At 40.9% G+C, this 22367-nt stretch overlaps 1 protein-coding gene across 7 annotated transcripts in view; it reads left to right on the forward strand.

Moving 5' to 3' along the window:
- Positions 1 to 22367, forward strand: part of Cblb (Cbl proto-oncogene B) — a 173506-nt gene that overhangs the window by 61084 nt on the left and 90055 nt on the right. For all 7 annotated transcript variants that reach the window (XM_021210048.1, XM_021210049.1, XM_021210047.2 and 4 more), the window contains one exon: positions 16506 to 16652. In XM_021210048.1, the coding sequence (XP_021065707.1) occupies positions 16506 to 16652 (147 nt within the window). The remainder of the gene's footprint in view (positions 1 to 16505; positions 16653 to 22367) is intronic.

Here is a 22367-nt window from a genome sequence, read left to right on the forward strand (position 1 = left end):
AGCTTCTGGCTATTATAAATAAGGCTGCTATGAACATAGTGCAGCATGTGTCCTTATTACCAGTTGGAAGATCTTCTGGGTATATGCCCAGAAGAGGTGTTGCTGGGTCCTCCGGTAGTACTACGGCCCTTAGGATTTCTTAACAGCTGGTTTCAAGAGGCAAGAGCTACTCTCTTGCCTCCTTTGACTTGTGTGTCCCACACGCCACCATAGGCTGCACTAACATCTATCTCTTGATTATTGTCCTCCGGAAAAAGTACGGTAGCAGAGCTTGATTGACATTTTCCAAGGACATTTTTTGGAAGGGGTAAGCACGGACCCCTTCCCCAAGTTCCCTTTATTACTAAGTTAGAAGGAATATAACAGTGGGAACCATCAAGTCTAGGAAAGAAAGTAGGTGTGCATTTATAGGTGACAGTTTTCATGTATCATTGTCACATGTCACTGGTTTTCCTTCTTCGGCAAGGCTAAGGTTAGGACCAGCCATACTGGGTGGATCCTTTGCATTTAGGCATCTGAAATGTTAATGGAAAGTGATGGAGATGATTGAGAATTTCCTCTATCCTCAGAATAGTTGTAGGTGAGCCACAGGAACCCCAGAGCAGGACTGTATTCCCTCTGCCAGTCGGAGGGAAGCTAGACATTCCCCAGCCCTTTCTCTGTCATCCCACAACGGTGTTCCATCAGAAGATACTGAATTGTCACCCAGCAGAGACTTGCAGGATTTAACTGGGGTGTGGTGATTTGGGGATCAGCCATCTGATGCTGGTATTTACAAAAGTAAAAAGTACAGACTGTCCCAGGACAAGGCCTTCAAGTCCTGTGGCGAGTCTCTCCGGTGATTGAGCAAGAGTGGTGACAAATGAAAGTTCAGTAAGCCTTGCCCTTGAAGTTCCAAGTTGAAACTAACACACTGGAGAACACCAGTGTTGCCGCCCACGGGTGATGTGATCGGGCTTCTAGCCTGCTGGCTGTGTCACCGAGGGGCTGAGCGCTGTGGCGTGAAGGAGGGCCGAATGAAACCTCTCACGTATCTTTAGGGCCTTAGACCTGAGCCTACTTTATATGCAGTCTTACAAGAAGAATGATAGAAAATGAAAGATTTTTAAGTGAAAAATTTAAATTCGCTTGGCTTCCTGTTTAACCAGTGATTTTTTTTCAGGTGTCAGACTTAGACAGGAACCAACTTATCTTATTAAATTCGTGCTCTGGCTTAGTAGCTTTGAGGTGGAGCCTCAGATTCTGCATGTCTGTAGCTCTGAACTGCTGGTGATATTGCTGGCCTGGGAACCAACTGTTGAGCAGTATTGTCAGACATTTATTGAAGCAATATCCACACTGCAGTGTTTAGCGTCCCTTCTTTCTCCCTCTGTGTACAATGGTTTCTAAATGAAGAAATATGTCATTCTCCATGGTAAACATTCATTGTCTTACTGGAAGAACACTGATGAAGCTAGACCTTAGTGAGGAAAATTTAGGTGCACCAAGCATACTTCATGTCCTTTCTGGTTGCACACTGGTGGATGCAAGTTGCATGCAGCACTACACTTCCATACAAGACAATCAACAGCCATCTAGAAATTGGATTTTTATGCTATAGAGTGACACAAGAACTATATATAGGAGACACAAAACTCTTGGTGAAAAACTATAGTACTCAGCTACAGTCTGTTTTTTTAAAGAACAAAGTAGACCATAACTTAGAGAATTAGGCTGGGCGTGTACTTGAGAGCTTAGAAGACATTCCCTGCCTGGAGCCTCTCCAAGGGTGCGTGATAGGGTTGCTCTGGTGTGTTTGCACTTGATTGTGTTCAGCCGAGTATTCTATTTTCAGGCCTGAAGAAAAGGATTTCTTCACCACACTGGATGTTTGTCTGGTGACTCATAATTGGAACTGAGAGAATGACTGTGGTATCTGAAATGGAGACACATCTTTTCAGAAGTATATCGGGAATGGGGGTGGTAGCGTTAGCTCAGGCTCTTTTAGAAGGTGATACACCAGCGGCTGAGCATCTTCCATGGCAGAACGCCTGCTCTGTGTGCCTCTCTCTGTGTTACTGTTTCTATCTGCTTGCTTTCTTGATCTGTTATCTGTAGAGTGAGTTCTAGCAGGGACACGGAGGTTTGCTTGGTTCCTCCCCCCCTCAGAATCCATCTATAATCTAAAACTGTGGAAAGCTTCTTCGACAAAGTTGGTAGGTATGCATAAAGCTCCAAGGCTTCCTTGCCATCAAGGGCTTTGTTGTGAAACATTGGATGGAAGTCATTTCTGCACGTCCCTTCTCAGCCCCTGACCATGCGCTCCTCCCTGCTGGAATCCCAGTAACATTTGCAGATGATGCTTCAAGCTGCTGTCAAGTGGGAAGATGGACAAGCCTGGATGGAGAGATGACTTCATTTCTTATCAGCTTTGTCCCTTCATGCCTGTCCCTTCTGCCCCACAACCTGCTGTATCCTCACCCTCATCCACTCCTGCAAGCCTTCCTCTGCTGAACTGTCAGCTTTCATGTGGCATGTTCTCCCTCTCTCCTGCCTTCCTAACCCTGCCAGAAAGGCTTCAGGGCTCAGCAGTCTCTCCTTGACCTCCTGTAGTCCAGAAGCACCCTAAGAGACCCCAGTGAGTCAGAGTGGTGGGTTTTACTCTCACAGTAGTTATTAGACTGTAGATCAGTCAGCAGGGAGACCCAATAGCTTTCACCCTCTGCGGCTGTGGTGGAGAGTAGAAATAGGTTCCAGCAAGTTCTCAACGAACATCTGTTGAGTGAATAAAGTTATGTAAGGTGAGTGGCCCTCCATGTTCATAGATCACAATTTCTTTGCATGGTTCACCAGTCTGAATGTACAGAGAACTGACATTTTTTTGTAAGGTAAGATTTTAGACAAGGAAGCAAAAGCCTGTGTCCAGCTGGGGAGGATATGAAAATTTATTATTTATTATTACTATTACCTTTAATCTTTCCTCAAATCCAGTCTATTCCTCTCCTGTTCCACCCTCCAACAGTTCCTCATCTCATTCCTCCTCGCCCATCTCCAAAAGAATGTCCCCACACCCCCACATTCCCCCCACACCCCAACAGGCCTCCTCATTCCCTGGGTCCCCAAGTCTGTTACTGAGGCCAAACCAGCAGTTCTCCACTGTATATGTGTCAGGGGCATTGGACCAGCTAGTGTATGCTGCCTGGTTGATGGCTCAGTATCTGAGATATACTGGTTATTTGAAACTGCTGGTCTTCCTATGGGGTAGTCCTCCTCCTCAACCTATTCCAGCCTTTCTCTAGTTCAACCATAGGAGTCCCAGGCTTCAGACCCTCAGTTGGGTACATATATGTGTGTGTGTGTGTGTGTGTGTGTGTGTGTGTATGATCTTTTCATTTTTCTAAGGTTTAATTGAAAGATTAAATTTTTTTTCAAAATACGCTGATTATCTTGTTTCTGTTAAATTTTAAATGACTATCTCCAGGGCAGAAGTAGTGATTGCTTTTGCTACTTTGGGTTTGACTTAAACCCACCAAGTCTTACCATGGCAAGCCATCTTCTTGAACAGTCATCTCACTAAAATCATCTCCATGGGATAGACAGGCGCAATGGTCTGTTTAGCAGCATTGTTAACTGTCCTTTAGAAATTGCTGCTGTATAGTTTGAGCACAGTTGAGATCTAAAAGAAGTGTTCTTTGAAAAGTATGTCATTAATGTTGGTAAGCCAGGGATTATTAGTAGCGTGTGACTTTTAGACTGAGACCCTTTTAGACTGAGCGAATACACCTAGACAAGCCAACATCTAGGTTGATTTCTTATCTAGGCTTACGTCAAATATGGTTATGTTAATTTTTTTGTCAGGAGACACAGATTTAAATGGCAGCTCAATTAATGGACTATTCAAAAGTCTGGAACCATTCCAAGTCCCTGCTTCCCTTTTAGTCAATGTCAGGAGCTTCTCTGCCTTTGCTTGAGTACTTGAGACTTGTAGACATAAATCTGTTGTTTGTCAGGGTAAGTCAGTGGACCAGCTTAACCATATTTTCACCGGTGCTTACATATGCTTTGGAAGTGAAAAGTTAAAAGGTAAAAGTTGCTGACATAAGGAAAAACCAACTAACCAACCAACCAGTCATATATACATGCATACATACATACATAACATGCATATATACATACATGGGTCCGTGCTATTTGTAGCTTTAGATATCCATAGGGAATTGTAGGGCTGTACCCCTCTGCAAATAGGCCTTGTAAATTGGTAGTACTGTTCGGCATAAGCCGACTATGAGTAACTGAAATTCACAACCCTGAATGCTGAAAATCTGAAGAATTATGCATGATGACAGCATGGTACCCATGGGAAATTCCCCACTATGTGAATTATTTAGAATGGTATGTAAGGTTATCTGTAAGTTGTATGCAATATAGACCTGGGCTTTATTCCCAAGATGCCTCACTATATACAATCAATTTTTTTTAATCCCTCCGCCCCCACAATTACAGATCTATAACACTTCTTGTCAGAAGCCTCATGAGAAAGAGATGCTATAGAAACAGTGAAAATCTAAGACTTACTATGTATCGTTTTCCTAATGCAGTCATTGTACACTGTTTAGCAAACCATTCCAAACTCAGTGGTGTGATTTAACCTCAGTTATGCATATTACCATGTGTTCTGAATAGTTTGTCTTCATGTCCTGCTGGCTGGGGCATTGGTTCAGCTGGAAGATCCACTGGGAAGTTAGACATAACATGCTGTGCTGCTCTGCTGCTGGGGGGCCGATGGAAGCACCTCTACTCTCTTGCTTTGGCCTCCTCCCACCAAAGCCCGGGAGCACGTGCAGAGAGCTAGGTAAAACTTGGTGTCTCGTAAGATCCTCTCTCACCCATATCCCTTCTAAGCCTGAAGGGTGCCAAGGCAGAACAGGCCAGAAGGTGCTGATGGAAAGGGAGGGAAACGGTTTGCACCCCGTGATGAGAAGAGTGACAGAATAATCTTTGGCCATCTCTAACCTCCGCTGATCTTCCAAGTTAAGTCCTGTTACAATGTGTATATAAAAGATGAGGAAACCATGGCGTACAGAGGATCTAAGACAGTGCCCTGCACCATACAGCTGCTAAGTGGTGTAAGCTCAATGCTAGCTGTGGCTTTGATGCCCCGCAGAGAGGTTTTAATAACTGTGGTGTGTGGACTCCCCTGATAGACCAGACTACCTGGGTCTTTCCTTATATTCCACAGCCAATACCTGAGGGTAGTTGTATTGACTTGAGGAATTAGCCCCTTTCACTCAGACTGGATGACATTTTTTTTAAAGATTTATTTATTATATGTAAGTACACTGTAGCTGTCTTCAGACACTTAGAAGAGGGCATCAGATTTTGTTACGGATGGTTGTGAGCCACTATGTGGTTGCTGGGATTTGAACTCCGGACCTTCGGAAGAGCAGTTGGGTGCTCTTACCCACTGAACCATCTCATCAGCCCTGGGTGACATTTTTGAGAAGCTATCATGTGCTCCCTCTGCTGCCTTAAAAGAGTGTCCTCTCCAGATCTGAATATTTCATAATTGTTGGGAAAGGTTAGAGGCAAAATTCTGACATTGTCCTGCCCTGCCCTGTCCTCACTACATATATTAGTCTATTTCCCTTCCAAGACCAAATATATCCTTTGAAACTGTATGTTCCCAGTGGGCATCCTCTGTTCTGCTACAACCTTCAGTTTTCATATGGTTTCAATATTCTCGTGTTTACTATTCATTAACATGAAACACAGATTTTTAGATTGACCCTTTTTTTCCTGTTGTTCAGTGGTTTTTGTTGTTTTGAGAGTAGACATTATTCATGGATATTCTTTTTGTTGAAAAAGGAAAAACAAAAGAAATGTCAGAGATGACAACATTTGTGGAGAACAAAGTAGAAATGAAAGCCTCTAGATGAGTTAATGACAGGTTTTGTGCTTACAATAACTTCATTTTTCTGTGTTTGATTCCTGGCACCCTGGTTTCAGGGCATCTGTCTTTAATGCAGACATGTTGGGGAGAGGGGAGTCTGTAAATTGAAAATACGGCGCAGCATTGTCTTTCCACATTAGCACAGTTTGTAAAGTCCACTCACCTTAGGGGCTCTTCAGGGCAGACTTGTCTAGGTACCTGCTGATCACAAGAAAATGTTAACCATCCCACTGCGTGTTACAGAGCCTTTGAACGTGTTCTACAACTGCCTTACTCACACGTGTTTTGGATGAGAGATGTTTCACAGAAGACCCATCTCTAGACTCTACAGTGACCAGCAGTGTGCTGTCCCCATTATATGCTGGTATTCTTTTAACTGGCTGTGTTCTCTGAGGCATCAATTCCACATATTCAGGGACTGCTCATACCACTCAGTGCAGAAGTTACACCCGGGAGGCCCCCATGGTTAGAAATGTGTGTCTGCTAGGTTCATAAGGTTTGCAACTTTTCTTTCTTTGTTCAGAGGCGCCTCACTCCTAAGAACTGGTGGGTTACTGGAGGCGTTTTCCTCGGTTTCTTTGCCCCTTTATTTTTCCCCTGGAAGAGGAATAACTGGCTGACATATCCTCACGGAGTTTCTGTGTGATAATGCCTCTTGAAACTGGTTTCATATCTTACGTCTTGTAAATGGAAGAAAAGCATGGCCAGCAGCGTTACCTGCTCACGAGCAGCTCTGTCTTCGTTGTTAATGTATGCTGAAATGCATTGTGATGTCCTTATTTGACGAACTTCACAAAACTCAGAGGCTTCTCAAAAGTTTCTAAGAGTGTCTTGGGTAACTTTTTATAAATGTAGGTGATAAAGCTGTCAAAGAGACTTGAGAACCTATTCTTTCTCGAACCATTTTAGATACGGGCTTAAGTGTTTTCCCATTATACTTTGTGCTGTTTATTTTAAGAGTATGGATGTAAGAACCCTCCTGTGGTGATAAGGATCTAGGAAAACATACGCGTAAGATTTGGCAACACTTTGGAAGGGAGAGGTGAGTGTAGCCCTTTGCAGGAGTTCGTCTGTTAATGTTCCTCTGGGTAGTTAGTTTATGGCGAGTCCAGCAGAAAAGCTTTTTGATGTGAAAGCCAAAGCAGGTGTTGCCAGTGGGGCCCTACAGATGGTGGAGCCTGTGCTGGGTCTGGAAATCTGTTTATTCTTCTACAAGCACATTTGGTCCTTGCCTTTAAAAAAGAGATCAATGTAATGGCTTTTGAGTGATGTTTTTGTTCCTTGTTGAAAATAAGAATATTTAAAGACTATAAAAGAAGGAGAAAAATCAACTGTAGTGAATCTGCTTCTCAGAGATTACTGCTGTTAATATTTTCTTGTATCCTGCATATTCACTGTTTATGAATTATCTATCATGGATGAGGAAGTACTAATATAGTGTTTTTTTTTTTTTCCCAACAATTTGGCTTTTGTCATCTTGTTTTTCTTTCTTCCATTGCCTCCCAATGTTATGATGTGACACACATACCTGGTTATGCCTACCATGAGTAGGCTGGGGGTGGTATGGTGAATTAGTACCATTTTGGTTATCACTCATAGGGCAGCTGTGGTTGATACTTGGGAGATGGCCTGAATCTCATGCCTTTCCATTCGTCTATGTTGCTGAGTCAGCAGTGGGGGTGGGCTGGATCTTCCACCTTCTGCATGTTGTTTTTCTTTCCCTTGCGCCATTCCAGGGGAACACTGTAGAGATGAGACAGTGGCTACCTAAGGGAAAAACTTCCCGATTTCCAAATAGGAAGGAGGTTCTGAGGAACGGTTAGTGTGGTGGGGAACTGGTGTTTCCCCAGGAAGCAGGACAGATGTGTTTCTGCTGCTACTGTCCCTGCAGACTGCACGGGACAGTGGCAGCTCTGGTTTCTATCAGCTTGGTGACATTCTGTTTTTCCAGTTCATGAAGATAGAAGTCACAATGAGAAAGCATGGGACAACCTCTGAGCTTACACAGCCCTTTAACGTTTTTCTGATTCAGAGTCTAGGATTGAGCCCTATATTATTATAATTTGACTAGAGCAAGTTTTTTTTTTGGTAATTTGACAAATAATGTTTATCAAGGCTTGGAAGCATTATTTATAAGATTTATTGCTGTGTGTCTGTCTGACTGTATTTGTGTGTGTGTGTGTGTGTTCACATAGAACATTTCTGTCTGTTTTTTTGCACTGTTTTGGGTGGTAGCAAATCTTTTCTTATAATTTTAAAATATTTTATGTGATCTCTTTATAGTCAAATGTGTGTGTATGATACACACACACACACACACACACACATATATATATATATATATATATATATATATATATATCAGCAACAAAGCTTTTGTGGTAAAAAGTACACTATAATATTCTTAGAATGTGACCTTCATTACGCTTCAGTGAAAACCATTTAGGGGCAGGTAAAATGGAGCCGTTAATAGTCAGTTGATCACAATGAGAATGACTAGGGAAATCATGACTCAAGCATATTTTGATAGAGAACCGGTACAGACAAGACAACAGAAAGAGGCATGGGGAGACTGTGCCTGAGGAAATGCAGAGAGACTTGGTGGCTGGCTTGGGACAAACTCAGCAAAAGAAATTAGGAAAGGCAGCTGGCCCTTTCAGTAGATGTTCTTGAAAATACTGCAAAATTATAGAGTATATTTAATTGAGTAAAAACTAAAGGAAAACCATCATTGACAGGGCCAAAATAACTTTAAATAAACAAACAAACAAACAAACAAACAAACAAACTAGTAGGCTCAAGAATGTTCCAAGTAAATGGAAACTAATAATTTTTTTTCTGTGTCTGTGATAAGTTTTTGTCATGTGATGAAGCAATCTATGTATTACTTTTATGTTTTTAAAATTAAACTGGATTAGAAGCAATAAACCATGGACATCATATAGATAGCTACTGCACAGCAGGGTTGACTTTTGCCCTATGCTTTTCATGGTAGGTTACTTTGGGTTACAAGTAACAGAGAGGATCTAGTTTATTAAAATGTTTACTTCATTTTTACTTTGTGTGTGTGCGCGAGTGTGCGCACACATAACACGTGTGTAGAGGTTAGTGGATGATCCGCAGTTCATCCTCCTCTTCTGCCATATGGGAGCAGAGGATGAAGCTCAGGTTCTCAGGCTTGCCACAGGCATCTTGCCAGCCGAGCCTTCGCTAGTCCACGGTCACTATTCTATTTCAGCTGCTCTTCTTCTGAAGTCGAGTCTGTTTTGGTTTTGATGCAACTCTGCAGCACCTTACTCAGGCCATGCACCTCTACTTGAGTTTCTAGTATTTCTGTCTCTTAAGAAAAGAACCAATAACTCATGTTCTGAACATGTCTGTCTGAATCTCATCGTCATCACAGCTTCCCACTTAGCCTAGAGACCTTTAGTTATACTTTTACCTTTTATCTGAAGTGCAGGAAAGAAGTGCATTCTCTTTGTTTGTCCTGCAATAATTAATAGTCTGGTCTATATTTTAAAGATTTATTACAACTGAACTCTGTCACAGATGAAGTTTTATCAAAAGATGCCTGCCTCATACTTAAGAAAAGAAGGATTGTTTATGTTACTGGGGTAAGGTTATAAAACTATTAAATGAGATAAAAGTGGGAGTCATCATATAATGCTTTAGTAGATTGTCATGGAAAATTTTCCACATAAAACTATTAATAGGAATCAACAAACATACCCTGATAATCCTGCTTTGGCATTACTGTGAAGTTCATATGGCCAGCATTAAAGAAACATTTGGGAGCTTTATGGAATATGCAAGTTACGATTTATTATAGTTGTTCTCTTTGTGGGCAGTGCTGGTGCACTCCTAGAACAACTCTGTTCAACCCCAGAGCCAGCACGCCCAGCGTAATTCTCCTCCCTCCTTGAGCTGGTTGATGACAGGAAGCGTTCTGCACCTCTCTGGGAATCTTCAATCCCTCTCTCAGATGATTGCTCTCATAGGATTCGGGTCTCTCTTCCTTCATTTCCCCTGTATTTTCACCATCCTTGGAGATCCCCAAACCCTTTTAAGTGTAGTGAACTGGCCTCGTTGGGTCCTCAGTCCTTAAACCAAGCCTGGATATGATAGACACTCACAGAGATCTCTAGAGCAAATGATTGGATGTGTGGGTCAGCTGCTTGCCCGTTGTTCCTGAGTATGGCGTGTGTACTACAGTCTTCCTGAGGTGTGCACAATACTTTATGGCTGTTGGTTGCATAGATAAAATCTATATTAGAAAGGGAAGAAAAGCAACCCACCTCAATGACTATAATTTCTTTATTGATCATACCTTCTTCTCATTACTCCCATTAGACCTTTGGGTCCATACCTCACTTACTCATTACAAAATCTTAAGGGAGCAGTCATTTTAGGTAACATTCCAGAATGAGCAAACTGATTCCAAAAGGCTTAGTAACTTAAGACTTAGTAGCAGAGTGAGGATATGGACCCAATAATAACAGACTACATAGCTAAACTCTAATGTAGGGTATTTAAATGACGACCCCAAATATATTTGAATGTCTTTTGGAAACTCTTCTAAGGATATTAAATGTGAACATAGTGTAATTTCATATTTGTGTTAAGTGTTAAGGATGTGATGGTAAATTGTCCATTTGTAACTGACCCATCTGCTTTTCTCATGTGCGGAATCTTTATTTTTATCATCTTTGCTCTAATGGAAACTTGTATATAGCAGATGCAGGAAGAAGATATGTAGGGACAAAAGGATGCCCGCTATGCATCTCTGCTTTGGGCTACAAATTTGAGCTTGGCTTTTGTTCTAGCAGTCTTCTGGGTTGACTTAATATTTAATTTTTTTAAAGTTTATAATCAACTTTCATATTAATTTATTAACATTTTAGTCAACCCACAAACCAATGAAGTTTATCATAGTGTCTTTCCTACTTATCACTATACTTTATTTTTATCCCCACTCTCTTCTGTATTTTCTTTGTCCCCTTTTTGCTGGTCTTCTTTCTCTCCCCAAGTTAACCATCACTCTACAGTTTATAGGAAGCTAGCTACATTGCAGAGAACCTCTGCTCCAGTCTCCTTCTAGTCCTTCTCCTGACTTGTCTGTGAAATGAAGTAAATACTGAGTCTACAGGAGTAAATAGATGCTGAGCTCTTCCACTTCTTTCTTCTGCTGTTTCATTTGCATATTGGACTTTTAAGGGAAATCTTCTTTGTTAGTCCCCTTAGAGGTTGGGACAGGTCCTCTTATTTGGCCAGAGTGAGGGAGTAATAATTAGTCTTCTTTAAGACTGACAGCCTCTTCCAAATAATAGACTGACTGTTTTCAGATGGGAGAAATGAAGGGCAAGGTTTACATCAGCCAAGTCTCCTCACTCCCCTAGGAATCAGAGGGCCCCAGTTAACAGCAACCAGGAGCGCTCTAAGCCTGTCTCACTATGTCACAAATACAGAGGCTCCTTGGTCTCCCAAACTCCATATGACCTAGCACAGGGCAAGGCCGGGGCCAAGTGGTGGGAGTGGGTGGGTGGGGGAACAGAGGTGGGGGGAGGGGTATGGGAATCTTTCGGGATAGCATTTGAAATGTAAATAAAGAAAATAATAATAATAAAAAAAAAAAAAAAAAAAAGAAGTGGCTCTTTAACTGGATGTGAGTTTCCTTTTAAGTGCCTCTGTTTATATATGCCATGTGATTCTTTGGTTTTATGTTAGATTGTTTATGTAAAGAACTAGATGCACATGTTCTAGCTTTCCAATGTGAGAAATGAATTATCAATAGTTTTGGGTAAAATACCTGCCGTGGTGTCTTCTACCCAAAGCAGAACATTCTCATGAAGTTTTAACTTCACTCAATAAATATTTCTTAATGTTTTTGACAAATTCAGTATTTCTACCTTTTTATTTCCTCCTTGATTTGTGACAGCTGTTTCTCCAGTGTAGGAAACCAGCATCGTGCAATCTCATTAGATACATGCTTTGTGCACCTCTCATATTTAGTGGATGCTACCATTGAAAATTTGAGGTTATTAATTCGCTTTTCAACATTAACTCGCTACGTCATAATGACCATAATTAAAGTGGACCAGTACACGGTGAAATGTCATAAATTATTGTAATGTTTTTTTATGCCAAAGTTTTTTTGTGCCAAAGTTCACTAAAAGTAGCCTTATATATTCCTGTATCAAACTATTTATTCATCGTCCTTTATGATGTTGGCTAGAACAAACTAAACTACTTAGATTTCCCATAACCAGTGAAGTGCCTTCAGTTTAAGTCATTTATTCATTCTAGTACAACCACATTCCACAACCTTGCCTGATTGTCAAAGAAATTGATTCCTGCCATTGAAAGAGCATACAGGGTTATACACTGAAGCTAGGGCAGAAGAGTGTCGGGCAGCATCGGTGATGGCCTTGACTTGTGGATGCATGGGACACATTTCATTAACAAAGAAGAAACCTGTCTTTACTTTTACTGTATTCTTTCTTTCTTTTTTTTCTACTTCTTCCTTCCCTTTCTTTCTCCTGCAATGTTGACATCTTTAGGAGTGCTATTCAGTATTGACATCTTCTTTCTGATTGTCTGGTGTTCAAAATACCTTTACTCTGAAATATTTTTTTATGAATAAAGTTTCCAACAAAACAAATGAAAAATGTGTCAATTTATAGTGGCTAATGGAAGATAAATAATAATGCTGTTTTCTTATAAATGAAAGAATTCCTAATGCAAAATTCCTTGTAAATGGACTTTGAATTATAGTTGTAAGATTTTTGAGTCTTGGTGAACAGAATTCTTTTTTTTTTTTTTTTTTTGGTTGTGGTTGGACAGGAGAGTTTTAGTGATACAAACTTGTAATTAGTAATCATGAAAGCCCTTGTTAATTAGTCATCATTTCCGATCATATGGTGGCAAGTCAGACGGCTTTCGGGAGAGCTGTCTCACCATGGAAGGATTGTATGATAGGAAGAAGTACCTCAGCTGCAGAGAACGTGTTCTGCGATGCTTTCTGTCTTCCTTTGTACTTAAACGGTGAGAAATAATGCAATTTTGTATTTATTTTGAAGGTTGAGTGTTGTTAAAAGTGGTGTGTCTAGAATACAGAGTTTGTTAGAGAATTTACATAAAGCATGTACTTAATAGAAAAATACAGATATGTCACAGTCTGTTTATTGTGATGTTAAATTTATAAGATAATAGATAACATAATCCACTATCTTAACCTGAACTATAACCTTCATAAGTCAGTGTCTTTGGCAATGATATTCCAATAATTCACATATATGTGGGGGTCTGTACTTGGGTGTGTATTTAAATATAATATGATAGAATTCTAAATTCTGGCCTATATGAAAATTAGAATAACGTGATATCAATGACTCCAAATACTTATAACAATATGAATTGGAGTTTCTTTAAAGAATACAGGTCAACTGGGAGGTAAGGGACTCCGAGGGCTCAGGGAGGAACCTTTGATGAGTTGCCTGACAGTGGGGAGAGGGAACATGTGGAGCCAGCCTCCAGTGGGAAGACAGGACATTTGTGGGGTTGCCATCCCACAGTCACACCTCTGACCCATAATTGATCCTGTCTGAAAGAATTACAGGGATGGAAATGAAAGGAGCCTGGGGAGAAGAAGGTCCAGCTACAGGCCCAAAGTAGGATCCAGCTCAAGGGCAGGTCTTAAGGCCTGACACTATTACTGAGGCTATGGAGCGCTCCCAAAAAGGGATCTATCATGACTGCCCTCTGAGGTACCCAACTGGCAGCTGAAAGAGTCAGATGCAGTTATTTGCACCCAAACAATGGACAGAAGCTGCTGACCCCTGTTGTTGAGTTGGGGAAGGCTGAAAGAAGCTGAGAGAAGGGCGATTCTGTAGAAGGAACAGCGGTCTTGGTTAATCTGGACCACCAAGATCTTTCAAACACTGGACCACCAAACAGACAGCATACACCAGCTGATATGAGGCCCCTAACACACATACAGTAGAGGACTGCTGGGTCTCTGTTGATTCAGAGAGGAAGCACCTAACCTTCAAGAGACTGGAGGCCCCAGGGAGTTTAGAAGTCAGGTGGGGTAGGGAGTGGGGGCATCCACGTGGAGATTGGTGGGGAGGAGGTCTGGGATGTGGAACAGTCAGAGTGGATGGGGAAGGGCAGGGAATGGAATATGGAGTGTAAAAAATAAATTACAAATAAAATTGAATTTCAAACATACAGGGCAAATATATGTATTTGTCAGAGGCTGCACGGCTTGATTATCTCAGGCCATGCAGCGCAGCCTGACAAAGTTATAGTCATCCATTTGAAGGTAAAAGTACTGTACACACAAAGGAAGAGCCACTGGATACACATACATATGTATGTGTATTGGTGACTCTTAGAGCCTCTAGATTATAAATTTAAAAACTCTTCTTTTTTCTGTTTTAAATTTGAATGTCTACCAAGTCAGTCGTCAGTGTACAAGCTGAATCACTCCATCCTCTTTCATCTCCTGTGCCTCAGATATCCGAGATTAGTGGTAATCACTGACTTTATGCTTCAACCTTATACGTAGCAAGGCAAAATGAGAAACATTTGGATATGCTTAAAGAACAAAGACACAAGGGGATGGAGGCAAGCAGTTTAGAAAATAAGGAACAGTTGGCTTATCTTAATTATAACCATATTCATTTTTTTTTTCTTTCTTATGTGTCAATTGGAAGTTTGTTCAAACTCTAGCCCTCTCACCTGATAATGGGACTTAATTCATTGCAGGTTTTCTGAGGGGACCTTATGTTTTGTCCAAGCATAGATCCTTAAGGTCTTTTACAGCTGAGGGGGCCCGCCCTTTGTTGCTTGGATGGAGAACAGTTTGCTATCATTTTAATCAGAATGGGACAGCCAGGTCAGCCTTAAAGTTTCAGCTCAGTGGCAGATTCCTGCTTGGATCAGGTTGTGCCGAGCATCAACGCAGATGTATTTCAGAAAATGAAGATTTATCTGTGTACACTGACAGAAAAGCTTCAGATTGGTAACTTCTGACTCCTTAGAAATGAAATTGTGTAGAACAAGTGCATTATGAGACTATTTGATATTTTCCTTAAATTTAAAGATATTCTGACACAATTTATACTTGGTTGCTTTCTCTCTACGTTTAACTCTCCTGTTTCTTGATCATCTTGACTTTTCTCCCCTCTGTTCGTCTTACTTATCTTTAAACATGTAGGAAGACTAGTATCTTGGTCTTTAATCACAGGTACATATCACACCATCTCTTCTAAGCATTTTTCCCTACTGTGATTCAGTATATATACAGGAGGAAAAAAATGGTCAAAGCAACATGAATTTTAGTGACAAAGACATTGCTAAAATAGAAAGTTTTATATATAGCAAATTAAATTGCTCTATATTTCCTGTGCATTTTCATGAGGCAGTTGCCCTTACCCTGGTCCCCAACACACATATAGACCCAAAATGGTTTAAGGTTCAAAACAGATTAAGTGCTAAGTGTATGTGTGTTGGTTGGGGAGGGGGTGGTCGTTTGGGTTGGTGATTGTGAGTTTAAAAAAATGGTAGTCAATTCAAAATTAAAACCTAGATGAAGTTGTTTTTTTTTTTAAACATTCTGTGTTTCAGTTGCTTCTTCCTTATCGTGCACTAGTTTAGTATACAGCATAGTTTATGCTGTATACTCTAGAACTAGTAAGAGCTATTACTGGTGATCGTGCGACTTCTGCCCTGTGAGGCACACATCCCCAGAAGCATGGTGGATAGAGTGTGGGTTCCTGCTGTTCCTTCCTACCTTAGGCATCTCTCACCCTCTTATCACTTTATCCCTCTGAGACATTTCATTGATTTCCTGTTGGCCTTCCTTCCCATATAGCAATCTGCCTAATGAGGGACACATGTTAGAATGTCCCAGGAAAATTTGGAAATGGTTGTTTGCAAACCCCATCATTAGGGCATTTAGTTTGTAGTTAGAAGAGACCAGTGAACTTGGAAAGACCTTGTCTCACTGATTGGCTCTCTCTTCATGTCAAGTCCAAACTAAATGTCTTTTCATCCTATTTCCCATCACATCTTTCCTTCTGCTCTGCTCCAGTGACCCAAAGTGAAAAGCTTTGCTTCTAATACTTTCTGAACCCTTTCTTCTCCTCCCCAGCCTCTTCTTTCCATTTCGGGACATTCATGTGCTATGCAATTACATGGCTTTCTCAACTCTCTTCTTTATTCAAAATTTCCCTTGCTTTTCTGGATAGAAGTAGCACTCTGTCTTATCATTTATATTTGATTATGCTTTGAATGGGTTTATCTTTCTCGTTAAACAGTGAGGTTAATGAATGAAATTACATGATTTTCCTTGCTTGTGTTTCTGTTAAATAATCACATGGATAGGGAGAAAAATAAGAGCTGTTAAGAATGTAAGTGAACAGTGAACATTAATTTAGATGGAATCTCAGATTGACTTTAACCCATTTTTAGGCTCATGACTTTATATATGCTGAATTCTTTTAAAATATAGATTCCCATGAAAGGTTCCATGCATATATTTACCTCCCTTCCTCTTTTCTCTTGTGCTTGACAGACGGAATCTCACAAAGCTGTCCCTTATCTTCAGTCACATGCTGGCAGAAATCAAGGCGATCTTTCCCAATGGCCAATTCCAGGGAGATAACTTCCGGATCACCAAAGCAGACGCTGCCGAGTTCTGGAGGAAGTTTTTTGGGGACAAGTAAGTAGAAATTGCTTTCATAGTCTGTGTCCACCTTTCCAGAGTCTCCTAGTTGAGTATATAGAGAATGTACTTGGTAATTTTTATAAGATTTGATGAGGTTTTTGTTTTTTGTTTTGTTTTTGTGTTTTGTTTTGTTATTTTCATTGCATGATGAGGATTAGCCAGGACATTTTTGCTACTTAAGTGTCTTACTGCTGAGCTATGCCTCAAACCTTGGAAAGTATTTAGAATAATTGCTCCTGGTATAGTCAACAAAACTACTTGTTAATAATGGAGCATATAAATTGTGTTGTTAGAGTACATGTCAGATCAGACAGAATTTATATTCCAAGCGAATTTAATGAGTCATTTAGCTCCAAGAAGCAGAGACACATAAAATAATTTCTGCGTGTAATTTCTTATCACTGAATACTCATCTAGGATATAATATATATCTCTCATATATATATGAGAGAAAGGTATAGGGAAATATTTACTTTAATGAACATAAATAAGACTGTGAAGATAACTCAGGGGTAAGCGCTTGTTGTGCTAGCAGGGAGCCAGAGCTTGATCTAGTATCCACATAAGTGTTGGTGTGTGTGGTAGCTCACTGTAACACCAGCACACTGCAGCTCACAAATGGCATTCCTGAAGCAAGCTGTCAAGCTAGACTAACTGAGGTGGTGAGCCCGGGGTGCTATGAAAGAACTTCCTCACATATAAGGTGGAGGGAGAGCGACTGGGAAAGACACATTCTGTCTACCTCAGCCTTCCTCAGGTATGAATCCACACCTGTATCCATAGGTACCAAAGGGACTCCTCAGAGGAGGAGCGGGGTGAGCTTAGAGAACGTAAAAACGTAACAAAGCAAAACTGAGGTGCAGGAAACCCCCTAGTTCACTCAGCTACTCCTGTGTGTATTGTTGTCCCAAACCCCATTCTGTTTAAAGAAAGGCTACCTGCCAGTGTCATCAGGAAGCTGCCAAGCGAAGACTAGGTAAAGTAGATGTTTCTAATGAGCACTTCGTACTCAGATACAGATGTCCACAAGCAGGGCTGTGTGTTGGCGAATGATTGTCTGAATCCATCACAATTTATCTAACGTTTGGAAAACTTGGTACAACATGGTCCAGGTGTCAACAAAGAAGGCAAATGCTTTTTTGGTGCCTTCATAGATTCCCTTTATAAAGAGCGCCTTCGGATGCTCTCTATAGAGTATGCTGCCCAGGAGGGACGAAGACTGGTGACTTCCTCACTGAGAAAACGGGGTTGATGCCTCTGTCTTGCACATAAATTGTGGATTTAGACATGTAAAGTGTGGGCTGAGCTTTGAACTGCTCAGTGCTCTCACACTAGTGAGTGAAGCATTGGTTTAATTTGTGTCTTTTCCTTTCTATCATGAAATGCTTGGTTTATATAGCTTCTAGCCCAACTAGAGTATATATAAATAGAGTAATGCTTTTAATGGGCATATAGTATTTTGGTGCCAGAACTACATTTTAGCTTGCTGTTTGAGAAGGGGTTTGGCCTGTAGCTTAGGCTAGCCTGAAATTTAAGGTCATCCTCAGGCTGCCTCCCACTGCCATGATGACTGGTGTATGCCTCCATTCCTTGTTTGGCTTGAAATGAATATTAAATCCTATCTTTCACTTCCAATATTAAAATGGACTTTTTGAAATGAAAAGGGGAAAATACCATTTTATTCCAGTAGTATGAACGTTTTGGGTTCTAGAAACCTAGCTGTTCATAACATTTCTATATCCCTTTAAAGTGAGGGATTAATAGTTATATCCTCATCTGGTAATGTGAACTATAGAAGCGGAGAGTATACTCATGAAATATGTATGAGCGTGCAAAACAGAGAGGCAGATTCCGGAAGACTGCCAGCCTCTGCACCTCTGTATTAACACTGAGAGCCCAGAGCATACATGGTGACTTTCAAAATCACCTTTCTCTCTGAAAATGTATAGAACAGGTTGTTCACGGAAATTCATTTTGAAAACTGGAAACTATGTTTTGTTATAAAGTGCCTTGTTAGCGAGTTCCTAAGAAACGACAACTTTGCTCAATTGTTTTTAGAGTTATATTTACATTGTTAACACCTCACAGCCCAGTGAATTATGGATTTTAGACACTTTTGGGTTTTCTCTGCTTAGCTCCAGACAGCAAGGGGCTGCTATTGTGTAGAACTGTTATGTCAGGAAATCACTTAACCTACACACCAAGTGCTCTCCCTGCCTCCTCAGCCCTCCCACCGCCTGCTGAGTCTACAGACTTAGGAAGGCTGTAAATTGCCTTTAACATTTTTACTTTTAAGATGAACATTCAGTTCCAGGCTACTACCAGAACTTATACAGAAATGTATAACCAGAGTTACAAAATGAGCAACACCTTTTGGAGATTTTTGGAGAAACTGTCTTCATTGTTGGTTTTTCTGTAGTTCCCTGTAGTTTTTGAATTCATGAACAGTGCTTGACTAGTATAACTTCCCATGGGTTGAATTCTTTCTCTTCATCATGCTCCAAATTGTTCAGATTTACTTGATTCTCATCTTAAAGAATTCCTGTTGCTTATCCCTTATAATGAAAAGTGAAAATGATTTCATTATTCTACCAGTGACTTTAAAGTTCAGAATAGTATTGTTTTCAAAAACAGACCCATAAGAGGTTGTCTCTACAAACAGTCAGATTATAATTTTATAAATTGTTTTGTTTTGTTGCTTAATGACTTTTATTGTGATTTACTTCCCTGAAGGGATAGTCATTTCTAACAAAATATTTAGAATGAATTAAAATAGAAAACAAACCATTGTTCATAAGATGTTATGATACTCATAAATATAATTTCAGGTCAGCCCTTATGAAAGCAGGGAATAGAAAACCAGCTTTCTAACTAGAGCCCTGTTCTCTGCCTGGGGCTCAGCGTGGCAGCTATTAGCCCTGTCTGCTGAGAGCCTTGTGAACACAGAACGCCCATGACAAAGGGAATAGAAGGGCCTGCATGTGCCAGATTTTTAGGGAACTCCATTTACTATTTCAAAAGTTTAGCCTTATCCTTATTTCTCATTATTCTATTCACCAGGAGATAATAGCAATATGTAGTAAAATAACATTATTGAAGAAATCTGTCAAGGTAAATTGTACAAATCTTCATATTTTGGAATAATGTTTATAATCCAGAAAAGAAAATACTGTTAATCCAGAAGCATTTTCAGTCTGGTACATTTCCTAACTCAAGTATATAATTGCCTAAGAAAGAGGGCAGCGGGGGAAGTAAGGCAGGAAAGATGAGATGGGAGGAAATCTAGGGATGGTTGGAAGAGGACAATATGGGAGGGTTAGGAAAAAGAATGCAGGGGCTACCGTGCCCACACTCTGGAAGTTCTTTTTCTAAGCAGGACCAGTAGCAATTGGAATTGCATTGATGGTGTTCAAGCAAATTATTATTCAATGAAAGCTGATGGACTATTTAATTCTTGTGGGTGTCTTCTTCTAATTCATCCATTACCAGTTTTATTCTTTTTTATTGGTTATTTTATTTACATTTCAAACGTTATTCCCCTTCCTGTTTTCTTCTCCACAACACCCCCTATTCCTATTCCATCCTCCTTCCTCCTGCCTCTACGAGGGTAATACCCCACCCACCCACTCCTGCCTCACCACCCTAGCATTCCCCTAATCTGGGGCATCGAGTCTCCACAGGATGAAGGTCCTCCCCTCCTATTGATGCCAGATAAGGCAACCTTCTGCTACATATGCAGCTGGAGCCATGGGTCCCTCCGTGTGTACTCTTTGGTTGATGGTTTAGTCACTGGGACCTCTCAGGGGTCTGGTTGGTTGATGCAAACCCCTTCAGCTTCTTTAGTCCTTCCCCTAACTCCTCCGCTGGGGTTCCCGTACTCAGTCTGATGGTTGGCTGAGGTCAGTTTTATTCTTCAAGTTGAAGTTTAGACGCTCCCATGCTTGCTGTAACAGCCTTTATACTGGAGCCTCTGTCTTCAGTCACAGCTTCTGAGATCAGTGCAACATGTGGAAAGCAGAAGCCATCCATCATTTTCGATTTCTGGAGGATCTGCTTTTAGGGATATTGGCTCTGAGATCATGCCAAGCCTTTGACCTTAGGCAAGGTTGATTTCTCTCTGTCTCTCTGTCTCTCTGTCTCTGTCTCTGTCTCTCTCTCTCCCTCCTTCCCTCCCTCCCTCCCTCCCTCCCTGCTTCACCTGCCCCCAAAGGCCATACCCAGGTCATCTACATTCATCTATTCATCAGCTTCCCAATGCTTTCTTTCTTCTCTGTCTTCACGCTTCACTCTATTACATTTTCTTCCACTGCTTGGGTGTCTCATCACCCAGGCTGTGCCCAGTCACTTTGGAGGGTTCCTGACAGACTGTCTGAAGTGCTCATCCACATTCTTATTGGGCCAAGCATCCAGGTTCCCATCCATTCTTCTGGCTTACATGGTTCTGTGATACATTCCTATTTTCCAGCTGAGGGATTTCCAAGAGACGGGACAGCCTATTTGAAGAGAGGGACTCTCATTTAGCTTTGTTTTTGTGGCTCTGGTGTATGTCTTAGAATGTGTCGGCACTAGTATTTATTCACAATCTGCATGCATAGTTGGATGGGCAAAGCCTGTTCTTGGTTCTGTTTGTAATGACTCCATTATTGTTTCTCTGCCTTTTCTCTTTTTTGTCTCTTTTCATTCTGTAGTTTTTACACATTTCTATAAATTTGCTTCAGATGTCTACTTTCTGGCTATTTCTCAGTCATTTACTGGCTTCCACACAGTTAACTACCTTACTCTCTGTACTCTTGCTAATATTTCTAAGTGCACACAGTTGAATATGTTTTTACATGGGCTTGTCCTGCTCTGTTTATTTTTTTACACTTATGTCAAACTCTGTGATGTTTCTTCTTGGAATGCTAGTTCCGTTTTCACTATATTCTGTAAAATGCTTCTTCACTTTGTTTTATGTATATGTGTAATTTGCCTGAAGGTATATCTGTGCATTATATGCATGTATTATCTGCCAGAAAAAGGGATTGGATCCCCTGTGACTGGAGTCACAATTGATTGTGTGGGGTGCTAGGAATCAAATCTGGGTCCTTTGCAGGAGCAGCCAGTGCTCTTAAACACTTAGGTGTCTGTCCAAGTCCATTTTCAATACAATCTTTAAAGTGGGTATCATGCTAAGATAGTCCTATAGTACTATGCACTATCGAGACACTCTGTCGTTCTTGAGCACACACGTGAATATATGACCCCACTTTCCTACCCTAGGTTCTCTTCCTTGACTGACACTCCAGTAACTTTTGTTCCTGGGACTCTTCCAGATGCATTAGCACATTTAGGTTCTCATCGTTGCTCCAGTCAGCCCTATCACTTAAAGATATTACTTTTGCTGAGCCTCATAGTACTGAGGCTATGGAACATGAAGAGGTAATCTCCTAGAGGCAGGCAATGCCAGCCAGTGGAGCGATAGAAACACCAACCCACCTAGAAAACTTTCAATGGAAAAACGTTATCTTGTCTACAAGAAATGCAGGGCTAAGCATGGAGCAGAAACGGAGGGAATGGCCTGTAGGAGTAGGTGCTGATTATACCTAATTGGTTCTTGATTGTGTCAATAAAGAAGGCTAGAGCTAATTGCCGGGTGAAGGGAAAAGCTGGGACTTCTGGATCCCAGGAGGAATAGAGGAGATGCAGGGAAGGAGGTTCCTTTTTTCAGCT

Source organism: Mus pahari, chromosome 12, assembly GCF_900095145.1.
Source record: "Mus pahari chromosome 12, PAHARI_EIJ_v1.1, whole genome shotgun sequence".
Taxonomy (NCBI): Eukaryota; Metazoa; Chordata; class Mammalia; order Rodentia; family Muridae; genus Mus; species Mus pahari.